General features: G+C 41.5%; 1 protein-coding gene across 1 annotated transcript; it reads left to right on the forward strand.

Moving 5' to 3' along the window:
- Positions 1 to 456: 456 nt before the first annotated feature.
- On the forward strand, positions 457 to 18,821 carry fbxl4 (F-box and leucine-rich repeat protein 4). The gene is made up of 9 exons (XM_071902408.2): positions 457 to 553; positions 2,930 to 3,569; positions 5,176 to 5,512; positions 7,967 to 8,211; positions 9,178 to 9,391; positions 11,748 to 11,819; positions 13,338 to 13,462; positions 14,386 to 14,573; positions 15,231 to 18,821. Exons 2-9 carry the CDS (start codon positions 3,073 to 3,075, stop codon positions 15,392 to 15,394), a joined length of 1,842 nt encoding a protein of 613 aa, XP_071758509.1. The 5' UTR covers positions 457 to 553; positions 2,930 to 3,072; the 3' UTR covers positions 15,395 to 18,821.
- The last annotated feature ends 4,182 nt before the right edge of the window (positions 18,822 to 23,003 follow it).

Raw genomic sequence — 23,003 nt, forward strand, 5'->3', positions numbered from 1 at the left:
GAATGCGTCTGACCGGATGTTGATAGTTCAATGTACGGAACTGATGCTGCCTTTTAATGTCTCCTCGTAACTCCTAGCTCCGAGATCAGCAGTCGTAAAAACGCTCTTGTTCGCGCATTCAAGTGCTTTTTGGACGAAAATAACAGCAAATCTGACAAGTAACAAAAGCATTTTTTGGCTACTGTTGTTTTACTTGAGAAATGAAGGGGCACAGGCTTGTTTTGTGCTGCAGCAGTACAATGAAGAGGAGAAAATGCGCATCAGGCATGTGCTTGATGTAATTTTTTTTTTTATTTATTAGCCAGAATTTATTAGCCTGGTCGCATTACTTTTACCATAATTGTGAACACGGCACTTCAATGTTCCTGGTCGTATTTACCAGTTTGTTGACTTGTTCATGTGTGCTGAAGTTGTAATTGCCATTTTTCCGACAGTTCAGTAATGCACCATGAGCTAAACATCCTGAATGTGGTTTCGTGGTTGAAATATCCTACAAATGGGAAGAAGAGGGTTGCGGAATATAAATGAATGGATATATCGACCTACGTTTACCGTAAATTTAACTGATGTTTTATCTTTCTGGATTGTGTAGTTCTGCAAAGCTAGTTCAGTTAAGCTATACTAAACTAGTCAGATCACAATTCGATGTTTTGACAGCTCAGCTGCTCTGTAGGCTAGCTAGCTAACATTGTTAGCTAACTAACAACAGCTAACCTAACGACAACAGCAGTGGGTTCAGATGCCAAGCTGGAGGAGGCAGCTTACCTTTGTACCTACTGCAGAAAGCAACCATTTTCCATGCATGTCAGCTAGCTTACATTCGTGTTTATGTAATACAAATGCCTTTGATCCTTTTTGGATAATGTTACTTTAGTAGGGCAGTTTGCTAGAGAGCGTCCTCGGCCCACGGAGAAAGACAGAGGGGAGATGGGATTTGACAATATAATACTTTTTATTACCCGCATGATTGATTAGCTATACTAGTCTTTAACGCTTTAACGTCAGTCTTAATGTGTTTTCTCTCTGGTACGAAGATAATTCAAGCCAAAACTCCATTCAAAATATGTCACTTTAATGACGCCATGTTTACTGGCAGATGTACATGTTGGAGCGTGATTTAAGGCCTTTTCTAAATCGATAGGGTGTACCGGTAAAGTCGGCATATAACGAAATTATTCACCAATCTGCACTTATTTAAATAAAATGTCCAATTTTAGAATTGGTTTACACTGGTTGCTACCGCCCACCACTGTATTTTGATGGAAGAACATTATGGGAATAACGGGTGAACACATTCTTAAAGTTGAAGTTTTATTGAGATAAGATACTGCTTGTTGTGTTGGATGTATGCCGAAGCGAAGAATGCATCCTAACTAATCGTAAAATGTGTTAATTCGTGTTCTACCAGTTATGTACCTATGCCGATAAGCAAGGCAAAATGAAACTGACAGTTGTTTCAATCGGGTTTGGTGTGAGTTTCTCTTCATGCAGGAGAGAGTCTAGGTGCAAATTCTCACAGCTGCCGTCAATCTTTGTGATTTGGAGACAGCACAGTAGTTGGATTTTCTCTGAACAAGGAAGCTATCCTTTATGATTCCCAATGCAAATTCAATGAAAGGGATGTGTGGTGTCTGTATGAGGCCTACCTATTTTGCATGTGTATTCTTATCTACATTATAGGTAATCATTGAATCTGATGTAACATCAGTTAAATCCAGGAGGTTTTACAGACTCAGTGAAATGAGTTGGAAAAGTGTTACGTCCTTCAAATTGTCCCAAGACCCTGCATAGCTCTCACAAGTCCTGGAGCACTAGACATGCAAGATCATGCTGCATTGTCACTAAAAACCTCAAGAGTATTTAATGATATTGGGTGTTGACGTCGAGTTTGACTTTAACGGTTTGGATCTGATATGCTAACGATGTCTCCATGTTTTGCCATGCATGACTCACCTCCAGTGTGTTATCATCAGGACTGGTCCTTAATAGGAATATGTCTGTTGCCATCATGTGCAAGCAGCACTGTAGGCTAGGTAATGGTGATAGAGTAGCTGTAGATAGGCTGTATTAGCTTGATTTTCATTAATGCTACTTTTGTTTCCTAAGTTGTATTTCTACCTATGGCAGGCAGCCACGTTCCCCTCAATAAGCTTGCGCAACCACTCTCCCAACTTCATCACAATTGTTTCACATTCCATTTAAAATATTAACAGATTTATCTTTAGATTCCCTAAGTTTTTGTCCTCTGAAAGTATTCCTGTAAGTACTCGCAAATTAAGGCACAAATGAATGTCTCCTCATTGGGAAGTCCCTGTTGAAACCCTTTCAGAGAACAATAGCTTGCCAAGTTAAGATAAATAAGTACATTAAAGTCTGTCAGCATTTCCAATCAACTGAGAAACAACTGTTGTGAAATTGCAGTAGGAATATCGTTGCAGGGATTGAGGGGAACGTAGTTTTCCTTCACAACAGTAGACATAGCATTGGTTATGATATGCAAGCTATATCTACAGTCACCATGGCTAGAGATAGGGCTACCAAGCAGCTGCTTGGCCCAGTTGATACAGATAAGATGAGGAGCTGGTGATGTACATTCACTTAAACAGTATTAGATTATAAAATTAAATTCTGTTGAACCCCCTCACAAAAATAGTGTTGCTTTTGTTTTGATGAAACCTTGTTGGCATAATTTGGCTAGGTTCTCCATCCAAAGAGTCTTCCATGATGTTCTCTTAAAATGAAGCACTGTCCTTCATATTATATTGTTCCCTTTTAATCTGTTTTTATGAAATAGCAAAGACAGGTAAAAGGATACAGAATTGTCTAGCTTTTATGAGGACCCAGCAGGAGTCTGACTCTGAAGCATCTCAGATCTTGCCGTCTTGCTGTTCTCACTCTTGTATGTGTTTGTCTCTTGTCTAACCTACAGGTCATGCATGCAGCTGGGCCTCTAGCCTGCGCTTTGTAGCCTCCGACCCTTGAGCCAGCGTGCTTCCAGTAGGTGGAGGCTGCTCTCTTCCTCCTTCTAGCCCCCCTTTCCCCCCTCTGCCCCCCTCTGCCCCAGAGTTCCCTATGCTAACCCTGCTGAGCATGTTTTACTATATCTGTCTGCGGCGACGCTCCAGGAGCGGGACTCGCGGCGAGGCGCTGACCAGTCGGCGGGCCGTGGAGTCCGGCCAGCGGGCGGTTCTGCCGGTCAGCGTGGAGGTGAAGCAGTATGCCAAGGAGGTTCTGGACTTCAGCTCCCACTACGGCAGCGAGAACAGCATGTCCTACACCATGTGGAACCTGGCCGGGGTGCCCAACGTCTACCCCAGCTCTGGGGACTTCACCCAGACTGCCGTGTTCAGAGCTTACGGGACCTGGTGGGAACAGTGTGCCAGCGCCCCACCGCCTTTCCGCCGCACACCTAAAGGCTTCCACAGCCAGGATTATATTGAGCTGGCCTTCGAGGAGCCCGTCTACCCCACGGCGGTGGAGGTGCTGGAGACCTACTACCCCGGGGCCATCGTCCAGATCCTGGCCTGCTCCCTCAACCCCTTCTCCCAGAACCCACCTACTGATGTCAGGTAAAGACAAAGGCGTCTGTCTAGTCTAAGGGAACCACACAGTTCCAGCCAGTAAGCACAGTATTGGCTTTAACAAGGCCTTTGCTTGCCTCGAGGCTGTGGAATGCCCTGAGGAACCCAGGATGGCAGTTTTAGAGCCATCCTTTAAATCACTTGTTGCATTTGTTTATTTCTTATAACCCTCTTTCCAAGTCATGCCAGGTATTTGTATTGTTTATCATTTTGGCTTCCATTTAGAATTGTTTCATTGTTTGTAAAGCACTTTGTCACACTGTGTTGAAAACTGCTCTATAAATAACATTAATGATTACATTAGGAAATGACTTCAAGCCCCACAATGTCTTAGCAGTGTAGCACTCTGTGGTAAGGAGGCACTCAAGTTTCCTCTAGCGTAACAGAGGAATTCAAAGGCTGAAATGTAAGGCTAAAGTTGATGTGACAAGAGTCTAAAGAGGGAACAGAAAGAAGTGTAGCACCTGCTCTTGCAAATGTAAGAAAAAAACAAGGTCAGTTGGCATTTTGAGATAGGGATTTTGTAGTGAAACAGGGTGTTGGAGACCTTTTGTTTTGGCACAAGCAAACCTCTATAGAACAAAGCATCACTCCTAGCAAGGAGGAAATGAGTAGTAGAGCAAATACATCAGGAGGAAGCAGTGTACCAAAGCAGTTTCTCAAGCTAAGCAGGACCGATGGATGCACTAGGAAAGTGTAGAGAGGAAGTAGCTCAATTGGAAAGAGCCATGAAATATGGAGACATCTAGAGATTCATATCGGAGCAACCTGTGATGTGCTGCCAACACCTCAAAACCTCAGTGAAAACCCCACATGTCCTCTATGTTCAGACACAACAATGCTTAGACACATTCTGTCAGGATGCAAAATTTGTTCTTCCAAGGCCAGGTGTTTAAGTACCTGGCAGTGCCTGATAAAGGCCAGTAACTTAGGGTCCCATCAGAGATTGTCAGCACCAGCCTAAGACCTGGCCTAGTATTGTTGTCCGACACTAAGCTGTTTTTCTTTATATAGCTCACTGTGCCGTGGGAAGTTGCCGCACATGAGGCATATTAAAGAAGTCTAGATGCACTGAGGCAGCAGCCGAGGCTGAACAGTGAGGGTGAAAAGTCAGGGTATGCTGTCCAGATTGATTGTGAGTGTGGTGAGATGTTGTGAGCTGTGTATAACCTCGTAGGTGCAGTGCCAGTGTAGAGTAATATAGATGAAGTCTGATGGATGCTGAGTACGGGCCTGGTGGGAGGTGGTTCTGGGATGCCAGAATTTACTGTTGGTCCTTCTGGAGGTGTTCTGGGCCTATTTTCAAAAAAACATCTGTGATGGAAGGTTCCCACTTGATAACCCCTTGACATACCTGTTCTCTCTCACCCTTCACTCCTTCTAACATTTTAGCTAGGTTTCTACATAGGCACTTACCCTAGCTGACCAGCATAAGGGATGGTTATATCAGATCTACTACCTCAATCAAATTTAATATGTCAAATGCTGTTCAATGGAACTTCATTCCTTTCAAATGAAAGGATCATTTACCTTTGCAGATGCATTGCTTTGCGATGCAAGTGTTGCATGCACTCTCTCCTCCCCTTTTGTCCAGGTGGGAGGTGCTGTGGTCAGGGGAACCCACCAAGGTCCTGACCCCCCAGGCACGCCAGTTCTCCCCCAGCATCAAGCAGCTGAGCTTCCCCACCAACCTGCTGCGTCTGGAGGTCACCAGCTCTCTGCTGCAGTACTACACCGAGCTGGACGCCGTCATCCTGCGCGGGGTGAGAGAGAGGCCCATCCTGGCCCTCTACAAGATGCCCATCATTGACATCAGCGACCTGAGTGACAGCGAGGAGGAGCTGTCGGATGTGGGAGGTCCATTCAGACAAGGAGGGGACGGCAAGCACCAGAACACAGGAAACGGCTACTTTGACAAACTGCCCTACGAGGTAATAATAAAACTTACATACATGTACATTGAATCAGTTAGGGCTGGGTGGAAACAAATCAATACATCAATACAGTACAGTCTGTCATGTTTTCATGATATTGATACTTTTAACCACCACTAAATCTCTGAAGAGCAAGTTTAGTTTATTTATGTTTATAAAGATTTCCGTTGACCAAACTACTTGTCAATAATAATGATAGGTGCCATTAAGACAACGCCAAATCTCAAGGCAGATGTTTAGGCACATTTTGGGTCTGAAAACAAAAAGAAGCAACATGAACTCAACAAAAGGAACGTTATCTGTAAGCTTTGGCATTTGGTATTAAAATAGCATGAGAAAACAACAAATTTATGGAAATTTAAATTTATGGATGTAGTTGTCTAGACACCACTTGATTGTTTTCAGACAGCCTGCTGCTAAATCTAAATACTAGTGTGAATACTTAAGTTCAACTCACAAAGAGTTGTGCATTTTCACTGTGTATGTGAACATGTTATTACAAGTTATTTCAGTGCACTGCAGCAAGTAGAAGTCTGCATTGTTTACATTGAATTTGCCTAACAAAGCTGACTGGAAATAATAAAATAAGTTTTTCCTCAATTTGTCCCCTAATCCATAAAAAGAATGCTAATGATAATCATGTATCACAAAAAGATTCTCTGAATAGTTTGTATAAATTCACTGCAAATTTCAGTCATATATCCTGTATTGATAATATCGATACAGTGCAAAGTCCTCGAATCATATCATGATCCATAGTCTCACTCTCAATATGGATTCGTACTATGAGGTCCTTGACAATACCCAGCCCTAAAATCATATGTGCACTGTATGAGTGTACACTGTATTTAAATGTATATGTGCACTGTGTCTAAATAACTGTATATGTTCACTGTATTTAACAGTATTACACACATACACAGACGCATGAACTTTCTGGCTCGGGCCCATTCTGACATTTGAACTTGTACGTACTCACCAACAGAGTAATTTTCATGCCACGAAGACGTATCATGTTGTCTGAGCTGAACTTAAAAACACCAACAGTTCTCTTGATATTCGTTCTCTTATCTCCTCTCCAAACCGCTGCCATTAACGGCAGTCTTCACAACCGCCGTGTGTGTTTGTTTCAGAAACACAATATAGCTATTATCTGTCAGCTGATACCCGCTTCAACATTGTGTATTGTTAATTCACCGCAACACACACACACACACACATGCACATATACACACACACACACACACACACACTCATCCATTCTCTTTCTGAGAGGCACACAAACACAGTGAAAAAACAAGCCATCTCACCTCCACACTGATTTGTTCTCTACTCTGCTCTACTGTTCTCTACTGTTCTCTCCTCTACTGTTCTCTACTGTTCTCTACTCTCCTCTACTGTTCTCTACTCTGCTCTACTGTTCATTACTGTTCTCTACTCTACTGTTCATTACTGTTCTCTACTCTGCTCTACTGTTCTCTACTGTTCTCTACTCTGCTCTACTGTTCTCTACTGTTCTCTACTCTCCTGTACTGTTCTCTACTCTGCTCTACTGTTCATTACTGTTCTCTGCTCTACTGTTCTCTACTCTGCTCTACTGTTCATTACTGTTCTCTACTCTGCTCTACTGTTCTCTACTGTTCTCTACTCTCCTGTACTGTTCTCTACTCTGCTCTACTGTTCTCTACTCTGCTCTACTGTTCATTACTGTTCTCTACTCTGCTCTAATGTTCTCTGCTGTTCTCTACTCTGCTCTACTGTTCATTACTGTTCTCTACTCTGCTCTACTGTTCTCTACTGTTCTCTACTCTGCTCTACTGTTCATTACTGTTCTCTACTCTGCTCTACTTTTCTCTACTCTGCTCTACTGTTCATTACTGTTCTCTACTCTGCTCTACTGTTCTCTACTGTTCTCTACTCTCCTGTACTGTTCTCTACTCTGCTCTACTGTTCATTACTGTTCTCTACTCTGCTCTACTGTTCTCTACTCTGCTCTACTGTTCATTACTGTTCTCTACACTGCTCTACTGTTCTCTTCTCTCCTCTCCTCTACTGTTCTCTACTCTACTGTTCTCTACTCTGCTCTACTGTTCTCTTATCTACTCTGCTCTATTGTTCTGTACTCTCCTCTACTGTTCTCTACTATGCTATACTGTTCTCTACTGGTCTCTACTATCCTCTACTGTTCTCTACTATGCTGTACTGTTCTCTACTGGTCTCTACTCTGCTCTACTGTTTTCTACTATTCTCTACTCTCCTGTGCTCTACTCTACTACGCTCTCCTCTACTCCACTTTATCAAATCTACCCTATGTATCTGTTGTCCTCTCTTGTCTCATCTGTTGTCTCCTCCTTTCTCCCTTCTTACCTTTTCCTCTCCTCCCATGTCTCATCCTTCCCTGTCTCCTCTCCTGCCCCCCCGCCCCACCGTCACTCCATCTTCCTTCCACAGCTGATCCAGCTGATCCTGAGCCACCTGACCCTGCCAGACCTCTGCCGTCTGGCCCAGAGCTGTAAGCTGCTGCACCAGCACTGCTGCGACCCGCTGCAGTACACCCAGCTGAGTCTGCAGCCCTACTGGGCCCGGCTGAGTGACGCCTCCCTGGGGCACCTGCAGAGCCGCTGCACCCTCCTCCAGAGGCTCAACCTGTCCTGGACCGGCAACCGCGGGGCTCTCACCCTGACCGGCTTCAGCAGGTGAGACTGGCAGCACGCCACAAGCACTAGAAACAGGGAAATGACCTTGTAAAACTGGTAGATAGCACAACCATTCATGGTGTTTTTGTTGTCCCCTTGCGGTGAAATAGGGGGAGGGAGGGACTATGAATTGGTGTCTGTTTGTTTTGTTTGTTTGTTTGTCCATCCATTTTAAGCATGCTATCTCAGACACTGCGGATCAGATTTTAACCAAACTTCAAGGTGATATATTTGTTGCTGATTGGCCCAGAGGAGGACTGCATTATTTGTTGGGGACGACATGTTTTCTGTTGCCTTGTTTTACTTTTGAACCAATCAATTTCACAGTGCTATCATATCAATATCACTGTTTGGGGAATAGATTAGATGGTTAGATGAAACTGTAGGAAGAAAATAGAGGAAATTGGGTTGTTGCAGGAACAGATAACAGGTTACAGTAAAGATAAATAAGATACAAATAGGAATAAAGGAATTTGAGGTCAACAATTTCAACAAGAAAATATAAGTAAAGTTATATGAAAACATTTTTAAAAATTTTAATTTACAGCATATATACAGGGCCAGGGTGACAGTAGTAGAGCATGAATGGAAATCAGGAAAACTATGTTTCATATGAAAATGTGTGAAAAATCTTAGAATGTATGCAGTAACAAAATAAATGACAATAGAAATATATGCAATATATAACAAATTATAAAGCATGAGAGCATGGAAAAATGCGTGAACATCAGTCAAGTATTTATAAGGGCTGGCGCATTTTGATATCTTTTACTTTTCATAGAAGTACATAAGAAAGACACAGAGGCAGATGGAGTAGGAGGTTGCTGATGGTGAGATGTATTTATTCTTGTGTTTTCTCTCTCTCTCTCTCTCTCTCTCTCTCTCTCTCTCTCTCTCTCTCTCTCTCTCTCTCTCTCTCTCTCTCTCTCTCTCTCTCTCTTCATCTCCTGCCATTCGCCTCTTCAGCTTCATGAAAGCCTGTGGCCTCAGCCTGGTTTGTCTGGAGCTGTCGTGCTGCCACTTCCTGTCCGAGGCCTGTCTGGAGGTCGTCTCCCAGACTTGTCCGGGGCTTCAGGAGCTCAACCTGTCCTCCTGCGACCGGCTCCACCCACAGGCCTTCACACACATCTCAAAACTAACGCGCCTCCGCAGGCTGGTGCTCTACCGTACCAAGATAGAGGTAGGCATGGTCAACAGCGTATCTAGGAAACCCAGATCGGAATGACATTTTTGCCTGTGGACTTTGGATGGATTGACTGAGAGAGCAGAGCAGCTGATAATATCCTTGTTTGTGTCTCAAATGCTTGTCCTGGCTGTTTGTAACACAGAAGCTGCATAGTTACCTTTAGAAATACAAGGCTAGTGCTGTAACGATTAGTTGATTAGTCCATAGATCAAAGAAAATTAATCGATTAATCGTTTTAGTAATTTATTAAGTAATACCATACATTTGCTGGTTACAGCTTCACAAATGCTAAGATTTGCTTGCCTTTCTCCGTTTCATGTCATTATAAAATGAATACTTTGGCTGCTGGTCAGACTAAGTAAACAATATTAAGACATGGGCATTTGCCATTATTTTTGCCATTTTAGGCTACATGATTAATCGAAAAAAAAATAAAATAGATTAATCGATAATGAAATAAGTCTTAGTTTCAGCCCTACACAAGGCTACATTTCCTTATTTTTCCACCCATTTTGCCAGTATTAGCTAGTATAGAGGAGACGTCACTCTTGGCAGTTATAGTAGGGGGTCTGCCGGTTCTGGAAAAATCTTAAAATATTTTGCAGGGTTTCCACTGGTCATTGAATTTCTGGAATATCGTGGAATATTGAGAGTGTTTTCCAGACAGGGAAAAAGTCAGGGAATTTAATAAATTCTCTGGGGAAGTCAGGGAATATCCAGGAATTTTACACATGGGTCACTGTACGGGAATATAGGAAAATGTATTTTACAACTTGTCTTACACATGGTGAAACACAATGGTGGTTTTTAGTCCAACTGCAATGGAAACCAGACTGGCCACGCCTTTACAAAAACCACATTAACAACCCAGGAAGGGAATAAGGGAATAGCTCATGGATATGCTGCAACTTAGTTATGGAAAGTCATGGAATTTACATCAAGGCCACGCTGTGAAGCCTAGTCTTAAATTACACTCTCTCAACTCAGGGCCTTACAAGGTCTTGAGTACAGTTAAATATAGCAAGCAAGTCTTGTATGTACTAAAATCAAATTTAAAGGTCTTAATGTTGTCTTGGTGTGCTGATTTTCTAGTCATAACTCAGCCCAGTCACACACAACTTAACAATATTCTGATAGTTCTACAGTTGTTTTCATTTTCACATTTATTTCAGTGGGTCTTATATTTCATTCCAACTAGCATTAAATTGGTCTTAAGTCTTAAATTTATCTTAATGCAAGTGGCAGAAACCCTGTTACAGGTGAATGCTCATGGATTTGTGTTAACGCAGGGCTCAGGAGCTCCACAAGCTGCTTATTTGACCCCTGGATGCTGCATGTTGTGGGCTGGCTGCGGCTAATTCTCTGTTGTCATCATTTGTAAAGAACCAAGTCAACTCCGAACCCAGGGGTCCCAGAGACGCGTACTGTAGCTGTTCAGGTTCAGGCCTGCCTGACGTGAAAAACCACTGTCTTGTGTATTTTTTTATTTTTTTTTATTGCACCTCAGCGTTTCTCCAGTGTTTGTCATGTCTCAGGCTAGCGGTGTAGGGAGAGGGGAGAGTGTAGTGTTTCTGCGGTGGAGCCAGGCAGCGTGCTGCAGGTTGTTTATACCGAGGCAGACAGAGCGAGCTGTGTGTCTGTTTGAGGCCTTGACATCTCAGCTGTCATTACCCTGTCACTGCTCTAATTAAATAGCTAGCTCGCCGGAGAAAGGCTTTTATAAAGATGCCAGCGACAGACCTCAAGTGCACGCACCATACACGCACACAAACACACACACACACACACATAACACAACACAAGAGGTTTTCACTGTCATATCTGACACTTTCTCCTGCCACTGAGGTACATGTGTCGGCAGCTGCAGTGTTGAATTCCCATATCTCTATCCTAGCTGCAGTGCCACTGAAGAGGTCCCTGTCCTCGCCGTGCTTGACTCTTGTGAGGAGAAGTAAAAATAATTTGTTGTGCGATATTAAATTTCCTTAAGTACAATGAAAGGTAAATCACTTAGGAGGTATATTGAATGGTATGACTAGACTTATTTCTGTTTTTTTAATGTGTACCTTTAGATTTACATTCAGAGATAAGATTTTCAGGGGTTTATTTCAGGATTTTGTTCTTTGGGCACACAGCTCCAACACAGTAGTTATTTTAGTGAAGATTCCTGTTTTCCTGCTGTTTTTCCCTGTTTCCTGCTTTTTGTGATGTCCTGATCACAAAGTTGTAAATTCGTATACATCACCCCATTGTAAAAATTGTGTGAACAAAATTGAATTTTTCAAAAGTTTGATTTGGTTAATGAAATTCCAACTCTGCGTCTTTCTTGTCTTTCTACTTGTTGCTGCAGCAAACAGCTATTCTGAGCATCCTGACCTTCTGCATAGAGCTGAGACACCTCAACCTAGGGAGCTGTGTGAGGGTGAGATTGCACACACACACACACACACACACACACTAGGGTTAGAAGAAAGAAGAAAAAAATAATGTGCAGCCTGTCAGCTACACAACTTTCCATGTGGCCTTGCTCATTGTTGCAGAAAAGCTTGTCCAAAGGATGGCAAAGACATGAGTTGTATGGCAATATTGCATTGCTAACAGTAAAAAAAACACAACAAAAACAGGTTGGGTGTAAATAGACTAGGCCCAACAAAATTGGCATACCATTGGATGTCTCACGTGACAGAAATAATGAAGTTATTAGGCTATTTAACTTCTTACTAGGCATGTATACTACTATGATTTGATACATGCTTATTAACATAATGTTGTCATGGTGATGTCTGTCTGTCTGTGTGTAGATACATTCTTAATTCAATAACAGTAGATCATAGAAACTTCATACTTACACCACAGGTTCCCCCTATAGAGTAGATGATCTGATTAGATTTTGGAGCACCTTGCAGCATAAATTTGCATATTAATGAGGTAAAACTGATTTTCATGAAACTACTATAATTCCTTAATGCTTTAATACACAGCTCGTTTTAATACTGTACATGTGTTATGTGAAGACAAGTATGTCAACATTAGAAATATCTGCTAATTAATGCATTAATTAGCTTAATTAATGACCTAATTAATATAACTGGTTATATTTAATGTATCATGGTGATTATGGCAGGATATTAGACAGCCTCTAGTCTTTTTTCCTACGTTTTGAAAACGGATGTTTAAACATTCAACACATACAGTGTTTCCTCACTCACTGACTCACTTAATCACTGATTTGCTTGCTCATCCAATCCTTGACTAACCACCACCTACTAGTCACTAGCTGGGTTTCCATCCAAGTGATGGAATCTTGATGCAAACTAGAAAGGATGAATGGAAATGGGAAATTTCTGTAAAATTTCCTCAATATCGCAAAGAATGCTCTCACTTGAGACAGAGATGTTTTTATTGATAAAGAAATTATGCAACAAATAGTGGTGGAAATGCATTTGTTGAATAAATAATGACATAGTGCTGTCAGTTTTTTTCAGTAAAATATCTGTCCACCACAACCTCCCAGAAATGCCATGCATGCTGTCGTTTAAGGTTCCACAGTGGTTGTGTGGCCATTAGTTGGTGTATTAGAATATTGCCAAGTGCATTTGTTTGTTTTCGTCTTCGGATGAAAGCATGAAATATGACCAACATTAGCTGACACTAAAGAACAATAACAGTTTCCCCAAAACAAATCAATTCTTGAAAGACTATTTCCATTTTTTATTCATATTTTCTGTCATAGCTTCGTTCTCCATTCAGGAAGGCGGTGTATTTGCCTCAAACCAGCTGATGGAAATGCAACTAATTTTATTTTTGTCAGTCACTCACTCACTCACTCATTCACTTATTCACTCTCACTTATTCACTCACTCACTCACTCATTCCTTCTCAGCATCATTTTCTCAGTCCTGTGTGACATCGTGACTGCAGCCTCCCTCTCCCCCTGCAGATTGAGGACTATGACGTTGTGGCCAGTATGCTGAGCGCCCGCTGCCGCTCTCTCCGCTCTCTGGATCTGTGGCGCTGCAGGAACCTGACAGAGCGAGGCCTGGCCGAACTGGCCTCCGGCTGCAGGTCGGCTACTCCAACTGGTTAAACTCGCTACGAGAACACTTACCCAAAAAAGGTGCAAATTTTCCAATGATGAGACTATAGAAAGATTATGAAAAATGCACTGTTGTTCTCAAGGGACCAATTCTGACCAATTCTTTGACTAAGGAAGGAGATATTTTAAGTTGCCATGTGTAGCATTTTTAAACATCTATATATCATTGTCAAACTAATTGTGATATCTTGGTAAAATTACCATAATCAAATAATACCATGGTTGAAACGATTGGTAGCCTCTATCTCATGCCATTGGTATTGTTTGTGCTAGTGTTTCTCAAACGGAAGACCACATTTCCCATAAACCCCTTTGTTTCCTTTCACAAGAGGATGTTGCTACTTGTTCCCCCTCCCCCTCCATGGTATGTTTGGTTTTACTGAAGAGGATAAACATGTTGGAAGTGATTTTTCCGTCGGCCTTTCACCCCTTCCATCGTCTGCCATTGCCAGAAACGCTGAAAACTTTAGCTCCCTTTGTGCCCTAAAGTAGCAATTTCCCTCACAATGTAAACAGCATTGTAGAGGCTGCCAATCTTATTTGCTATGGTCTCCCTTGTTTATGATAATTATACCAATGTGTCAAAATTAATGTGGTTATGATCTTTCAATGTTAAAATGCTATACATAGCACCTTTAAAGCTAAAGTCCACCCTAAAACGTACCTCCCGTATCTTTTGAAGTTAAATCAATATCTGTAAGCATAAACAACTCTGTCCCAGAGTTACAGACCACAGAGCCAAAGCTCTAGTCTGTGACAGCAAGTGAGAGACAAAATGTAGCTCATCTGTTGTCCATGATTGGGTGACTGACTTCGTCAACAAGTGCTTCTTTGTGGAAAGAAGTGTGAACCAGATCACCCCGATTTTCCCAATCTCTATGTGGTTGTTCAGGATGCTGGAGGAGCTGGACCTGGGCTGGTGTCCCACACTGCAGAGCAGCTCCGGATGTTTCCAGCACCTCGCCCGCAACCTGCCGCGCCTCCGCAAGCTCTTCCTCACCGCCAACCGCACCGTCTGCGACTCGGACGTGGAGGAGCTGGCAGCCAACTGCCCCTCACTGCAGCACCTCGACATACTGGGTACATCGATTTTGCATATTCATAATTGATGCCTTGTTTTATCGGCCATGACTGCGGTTAGCCCAATCTCAAACATAGATTTAACTGTCTAAATGTAATAAGACAGGACAATTTTAATTTGCATTGTAGCTTATTCCATGTATATGGAGCATAAAAACTAAAAGCTGATTTTCCTAATTCAGTGGAGACACAAGGAAATTGAGATGTGATTGAGCTGATGATAACCATAAAGCAGTGCGTTATTTGGGTTTGGACTCAGTCTGTCCATAATATGCCTTAGTTGTAAATGTTTGGTTGTAATGACATACTCCACAGGAAATTTCATATTTAATTTATTTAGAAATGTTCAGTTGCAAAAGATTTTTATTTGAAATTAATCAATTACTCAATAAAATAATTGACTGATTATTCTATTTAATTGATAACAAAATAATCATTGACCCAGAGTGTCCTTTGTCTATGTTGGTCTTGAGACATCCATTGAAATGTTGAGTTATTCTGATTCTGCAGTCACATAATTTTCTTCTTCTTGCTCACATTTTGTTTGCGTGACTTAGCGTTTTTTAAAAGTTTTATAGGACAAAGCTGTCCGTTGTTATCACATCAGTAAAATCACATTATCTGTTTTCTTCCACTTGTGACTGAACTGATGGACAGGAACGCGGATGGTGAGCGCCGCCTCCCTGAAGAAACTCCTCCAGTCGTGTCCAAAGCTTCTCCTCCTGGACGTCTCCTTCTGCTCCCAGATAGACACCCGGGTCGTCCAGGAGCTCTCCGCCCTCTTCCCCAACGTGGCCATCAAGAAGAGCTTCACCCAGTGACACCCCCACCCACCCACCGCCACCCCATTTCCCACTGCCCAAAGGAACTCACACAGGGGAGCTGGGTGCTCGCCAGCAGCAGACACTGCCCGAAAGGGAATGAGAGATGGGTCTGATGCTGGAGGAGATTGCAGACCTGCTTATGTCAGTATCAGAGACAAGATCTTTTTTGAGCGATAGTTGGACTGGGTGAGGTGGAAATCAGTGGAACAGAAACAACTAGAAACTCCCAGTCACAGGACTGCTGAATGTGACAGAATTTTCTTGTTTTTTGACACTTGTTGAAATCAGGGTCATGGCTGTAAAGCTGCTAGATTCCCCCAGAATCTGAATCGCCACCTATTTATTGCCAAGCAACACAAATCTAAGAAATATGCCTTGGTATTGAACACAAGGCAAAGTGTCATGAGAAAATGTTTGTGGGCAGTCCTCCCTTCTTGAGCATCTTATTAGTACAGTGAAAAGAGACAGGAAAGTGTGAAAGCATACTCTTGTCGTAAACACTGCTAGAAAACCTGTAATTTGGCAGTTGCAGACTAATGTTGGTGGCTGGTAACATAATTACAGGTCAGAGCCTTGGTCAGTGCCTTCTCAGATTACGCAACGGTAACAGGTTGTTGTTTTAATGCGAGAGGGTCAGTGATGCAATCAGGGCTCTGAGTTGTTGAGCCATCCTTAAAACATCCAGTAAGATCAAACCAGTTTGATTTCATCACAAGAAAATCGACATCTTCCTGTAGTGTGGGAGGGTGTCGGGAACTTTTGAGGATGGAAACAAAATTGAGAAAACAAGGAAGGGGAGGCAGCCTTGTTTCTCATGAAGTGCTGTAGACAATGGTAGGAGCTGCAATTTGAACCTTTACACCAAGATCATGCTTAACCTGAAATTCATTTGTGTTGGTGCAAATTGAGTACAGAATTCTCCACAAGGATCACATGTTGAGATGAAACACAACATAAACTTTCCTTGCAGTGAAACAACATTCATTTTAGTTTACACAGTTATCAATGCATAAGTAGAAAAAAAATCAGCACATTCAATCTACAACAGATTGATTCTCTCATTTGAAATGAAAGAACTTCCTTTGGGGAGTAACAATGCATTATTTGTGTTCCTGGCCTTACAGTCCGTTGTGCATGGGTGCCTTCCAAGGCAAGCATACAAGACCTAAATTAAACTTGAGGCTTTTCTTTTGGTGGACTGGGTTAGGGTTTGGAGAAAGTGGCCAGAACCGACTTGCCTATTCACATTCAATTTATCTGTTTTAATCTGTGCTATTGAGAAATCAGAAAAAAAGCCTAATTTTTGCCATCACTGGTTATCCCAAGCAAATTCGACGGTCCCCTAATATTGCCTGTTAACCATCTCCACCCCCACAAACACAGAAGCCTAAAAAAATAATTTTGCAAGTTACTTGAAATTAAACAAGACTGTTTCATAGATCGTTTTTTTTTTTGGTTTTGTGAGCAACTATTTCAAACATCTTATCCTACGTTTATATAGCTAAAATTCAGGTCAGGTTTCTAGGTTAGCCTTTAATATTTGAATCTTCACAGGCCAACGTTAAATGAATGGTAATTAGATCAGTTGGTGGTAGTTGTGAGTGCTTAGGTCGTGCAGGTCATACATTTCCCCAGTAATTCTTTGGGTTCTTTGGTTTTAAGGAAATAAGGGATGCTGTTCTTTTAGGATATGGATGTAACACTCCTGTGTCTGAAGCACAATGTAGAAGGTTGAAAGTCAACCACCAATTCCACAATATTGTCAAGACGTCGCATGCCTTTCCTGTGTCATAAACACTGATCGTGAGCTGCTGGCTACTATAACCTGCTGTTGTATGACTACAGCCACCTATTGCTTGCCTACCAAAATGACTGAGTGGAGATGGCGCGGTGTACTGTGAATTAAGCTGAGATCAGGATGTTAACTTGACACACTATGTAAATGTCTGACCTCAGTATTTGTCCTGAAACTCAGGGGTTATTTAGTTCATCTGGTTTTAAGTTTTATACATATATTTTTCTCCAGAAACCAGCAGAACAGAAGTCTTTACGAAGAGCAGCGTTAGACTGAGTCAGGTTTGAGTTTCACTGCCGTCAGTACAAAATCCATCACAGATGACACAAATGATCACTTAGCACTGATGTGACAGAAAGAAAAAAAATAATTTTGCTTATTTGGTGTTGAATATTACAGTAATTGTATGATTGTGGAAATATGTATTGCCGTTCTTAATTATTATTTATTGATTTTGTAATATATTAAGCCACATTTGCAGTGTGGCGGAAGTGCTTGAAAAGCATTTCCTTTTCGCAAAAACTTGAATTTTCCTTTTGAGCACATGCTAGTTAGTATGTGAAGTATATTTGTGCCTTATACCCATGACTGAATGTGGTGTGTTGTCCCTGTGTTATTGATTGTAGTGAGGTGCTTTGCTTTCATGCCCTTCAACCAAAGTAATAAGCAGAAACTTGGTCTTCAGTACCATGACTATATTTGACCAGTTTATATGCCATATGTATCAGCCATGTTAATTAATATGCAAAATAATATTTATTTATATTACCCTCTCTGATAGAAATGTCCCTCCAATACATTATCCTTAAAGTTGCATTTATGTTGAAGTCTGCCTTTAGTATTTTTAAAGCCATTTGTTTTCAGTCTCATCTCTATTTAATTTTAATTTTATGGTGATGGGGTGTGGTAACAGTATGACACTGATGTGTGGATACACCAGCCCTCCCTTTCAAATGATGTAAACATTAGGTCAGTGAGTGGAATTTAAGTAGTTGAAGCTGAAAGAAATCACATTCATCTGATATAACTGGTTGAGTGGAAGCCAGGATGTGCTTGCATCACATCTCAGTTAGCATGGTTCATTCAAATCCAGGGATTGATTTCAAGGATATTTTGAGATTATTATTTATCAAATGACTATTGCAACAAAATTAAAATACTTGTTGACAATGTATAATGTGTACAGCATCTAACAGGAAGCATACATTTATTTGGTAAGGCAAACTAATTAAAGTTTCCCATCAACATTCTCTAGTGGTTATAGAAATCTACTTGGTCACTATTTGACCAATGGAGCAATTTGATTTAATACTTTCCAATATTTTTCTTTCTATTGATTCCCTACTTTAAGTCAGTGGGGTGATTCATTTTTGCCTGCTATTCTGTAGTGAATGTGCTTTCTTTCTTATCCCGCTCTGGATGTGTGATCAACCTTTGTGCCATTTGTAGGATATCCAGTGATGCTCCCTGTGCTGCAGTGCGAAACCTCTGAAGTGAGATAGCTCCTATTGCTCTGTGAGAAGATAGCCACTGTTGCGTCAAAAGGTTGTGCCTCTGATATGACGAAACTGGGTGCTTTAATTTCACCAGATTTTAAATAAACTGAAGGCTGATGACTGATACAGTAGGCTTTGTGTCTGTGTGGCTCCTTTAATCCTTATATAGTCCTCATCCCATCCTGTTAGGACATGGATATTATACGGAACCTGACAGTATAGATAACTGTTTAAATTGCTAGACTTGCTTTATATGCTGATATTCCATCTCCCTTGATTCTTCAGTGAACAGTATACCACTACTGACAGAACAAATGTAAATTGTGTTACTGTATCATGCTGAAGCTCCGTAAGTACAGAGTCATGTCAGTGTGATTGGGAGAAGGGAAAGGCCGTCTCATGATTCTACAACAACTAGCAAACCCATTAGTCAGGATGACTGACTGGGTAGTAGTGGTGGAATTATCCCTTTTGCCTTAACCCTCTGCCATTTTACAGTCTATTAATACCACAGGGAGAAGTGACATTAGCTTGTCTTCTTAACGGCCTTTTAATGAATTGTTTATGCCTGGTTTAATGATGTATATTGTGGCCCTGTAATGTGCCCTAATGACGGAGAACGAGGCGGCCTCGGCTGAAGTATTAATTTGGACTGCCTCCCCAATGATTACTCCTCAGCCACCAACACAACCGCCGCTGCTGTGCGTACGAGCACCGCCGCAAACGTGATTCATGGAGGCTTTCCGCTCTATGCTACGGCTTGATTTCTTGCTGTCATGCTCCTCTATGAGGCTGATATATCCAGGGGGGATCCACAGCAATTAGTTCAGCTTTTTATTTGTCTTTCAAGAGCTTACAGACAAAGCTTGATGAATCTGCAGGGGAAATATATTGATGGAAATATTGTCCCTGAATAATAAATCCAACATTAAAATGTAAACAAGGGAAGGGTTAGAGGGATGGCACAAGGTTGCCCCCTGCCCCCTTCTTTCTTTCTTTCTTTCTTTCTTTCTTTCTCTCTTTCTTTCTCTCTTTCTTTCTTTCTGCCTGATTCAATCCTGCTCTATCTGAAAACCACATGAGTGACACTAGAACATACCTCGACAAATATCCCAGCACCCTGGTGGTGCGGTAATAGTCTCCTCTTCATTGAGACACATGTCTGCAGAGCGCTGTGGTCTGCCTCCACTGAGTTTTCCTCAGACTGGGACTAGACAGGCCTCAGACCTGCCTGAGGGAGGCCTCACCGTGATACCCATCATTATGTGGCTTGGTGTTCCTTCTCTAGTTTCTTGGCTTAGACTCTAATAATGTAGACATCCCTGTCACTCCTCTCACTGCTTCGTGTAAAGCTTATTATTTTTGTTTTGTTTTTAAGGATAGGAGAATGTCAGTGCTACTGAGTTTCCCAAATCCATGTTAGTACTATGGTCCATATAGGCAGCTTTTTGAGGCAACAGAGACAGGCAATATTTTCTTTAGCTTTGATGAGAATCAGCAAACAAGTCCAAATCAATGTGGATAACACAGTTTTCTTTAAAGGTACTATGGTACTAAAGGTGGCATTTTTAACATGATATCACTGTCAAATTAATTGTGATACCTTGGTATACAGTAAACAAATGAGACCATGGTCGATGTGATTGGTAGCCTTTATCTCACGCTAGTGGAATTGGTGGTGCAAGTGTTTCACAAAACCACATTTCCCATAAACCCCATTGCTTTCTGACGCAAAGAGGATCTTTGCTTCTTCGGTTTAAGGTTTTCTCTTTGGCTTTACTGAAGAGGATAAACATGTTGGAAGTGATTTTTCCATCTGCCTTTCACTCCTATCATTGTCTGCCGTTGCCACAAATTCCGAAAGCTTTAGCTCTGTTTGTTCTGAATGAACAGCACTGTCTTGGTCCTGTCTTGTCCTGTTTGGTGCCGTAAGCAATCCAGACCAGATTTCCCGCCAAATCTGACCTGATGGCACACAATGTAAAGTGTTAAGGCCGGCAGAGGCTGCCAGTCTTCTCAGTGATGGTCTCATTTGTTCTCACCATAATTATACTGTCTCAAAATGAATGTGGTAATGATTTATTGATGTTAAAATGCTACATGTAGCACCTTTATGGAACAAATCTATAATGAATAAATACTGTTTATCAAAACTGCCTATCTACGTTACCAAGAAATGTTGCCTGCATATAATGACCTTGAGGGCATCTTTGTTCCATTCAGTGAAACAAAGATGGAGCGAAAATGCGCTTAGGAAAACCAGCTTTGGATGGGAGATTAATGTTGCTTTGGGAAACCTATAACATTAGATTTACTCTTCTGGTGCATTTTTCATTTTGCCAGTGTGAAAATGAGTCCCTTTCCTCAGAACATGCTTTTCTCTTGGCAAAAAGGTCATACAGGATATTAAGGTAGTGATACAAAGAGCAACTTTTGGACAACTCTGATGAGCAACAGTGCCAAAGGAGTTGCCTGAGCTTTGTTAACTTAGTCACGTAGGAACATCTTCTCGCCAGGAAGCCTTTGAGTGAATGTTTTTACCTTGTGTTCCTCTTTGTTGGCTGTTGTTGTTGTTCATAAGTGATGTCCATCTAAAATTGCCGAATCTCTCACCAGCCTTACAGCGAGCCATTTAGAGGCTGATGGGCTTCCTAGAACAGGATGTGGCAGAGAAACTGGCCTTGCTGAGGGATGAGCATGTTTCACAAACAGGCCGAGCAATTAGCCTGAATAATTATGCGCTGAAGGGGAGACACGATTCGCCCCACTGATCAGCAAAGTTCACGCGAAGTTATAATTAAACAATAACTCGTTTACAAATGAACGCACACAAGCATTTGTGTACTTAAGTGCGCAAAGTGTAATTAGCTGTGATGCGTCTGAGTGAGATTGAAGAACAACAATGTCAAATGGTGGAATTATGTTCAGCTTGTGAGCCTGTATCAGTGTTATCTGTCTGCAAGAGAGGGGGAGGAAGTGTGTTTGTGCATATGAGGTGGGGTGGGGTGGCACCAGAGTGGCACAGAGAGGAAGACAAATTGAATGAGTGATTGATAAAAGGCCGACTCTACACACAATCCAGAGGTGGACATGAGGTACGATAGGGAAACTTTGTACAAAGAAATGTAGATTAAGGTTTCTAGGGGATGAATAAAGTTAGTCATAAAAACATTAATTTTCAGACTTAACAGGGTCCTATGGAATCATGTTAAAACATTGTTATTATTACAAAATGTTATGTCAAGTTATGATGTTGAGGTAATGTATTATTGGTGTTGCTTACAGAGAGGGAGATATGTCGGCCTATTGTTCAGTAATGTTTTAATCTGTAATTTGTTTTCCAACAAGAAAGTGAATTTGCCAATTACAAATAAAATGCTTTCATTTAGTGCAACAGGACTGAAGGAGCTGACTCAGCATTGCTCATTTAACCTCATGTTGACGCCAGGAACAGATTTTTGACCCTGTTTCTCACCTGATTGCCTAAAAACACTGGCCATCTATATTGTAGAAAAGGTCACTAGGCTCTAGTCTATCACTACTCACAATGAAACAGGATTGTAGCCTCTGCATATTGCCTGTATATTGACTCTGAAAGTCTGATTCACAGAATCACCTGTAGGCGAGGTCTTTTTTTTTAATGTAGGCTGGATAGGGAACTAGAGGGAAGGAGAGGGAAAGAGGATCAAGTAATCCTCCATAATCTGATTCTGAGCTCACCTGATAGAATCAGTGTGTAAAAGACACTTCAAACAGTTTGAGCTGACACCGTGATGCAGCCAGCCTGTCTGGGCAGGGTTTCCCCACTGAGACGTCCCTTCACACTCAACAGCTGATTTTCAGGGGCACCTTGCAACAACAAAGAGAAATCTTCAAGACTGAGACGTGGAGTTGGGTACAAAGTCTGTAAAACCAGCCTATATAGGTTAGTGTGATTATCTAGCTGCAGTTGCATTTCTTTTCGTGAGTGAAAAAGAAAAAAATCACAGATATTTATTTAATGATCCAAAAATTTGAAATATTCTTTCACTTTTGAAAAATCCCTATAATATTCTCATAATATTCCTATAGGGACTTATAGAGTGTCTGTGGTGCTCATGGTGAATTTATAGTGACCTTATCATACTATATGGGATTTTTATCTCCTAAGGTGTCAATTTAATATTCCTATACTGACTTATGCTGTGATTGATTATAAGATTACAATAGTTCTTTTTCATAAGGGTTATTATTAAATCAATAGGCCTAATGATCATGCAGTAGGCTTAGTCTTGGCTGCCCATCTTTTATGACCATTACAATTTAGCAATAATAT

Source organism: Centroberyx gerrardi, chromosome 12 (genome assembly GCF_048128805.1).
Source record: "Centroberyx gerrardi isolate f3 chromosome 12, fCenGer3.hap1.cur.20231027, whole genome shotgun sequence".
NCBI lineage: Eukaryota > Metazoa > Chordata > Actinopteri > Beryciformes > Berycidae > Centroberyx > Centroberyx gerrardi.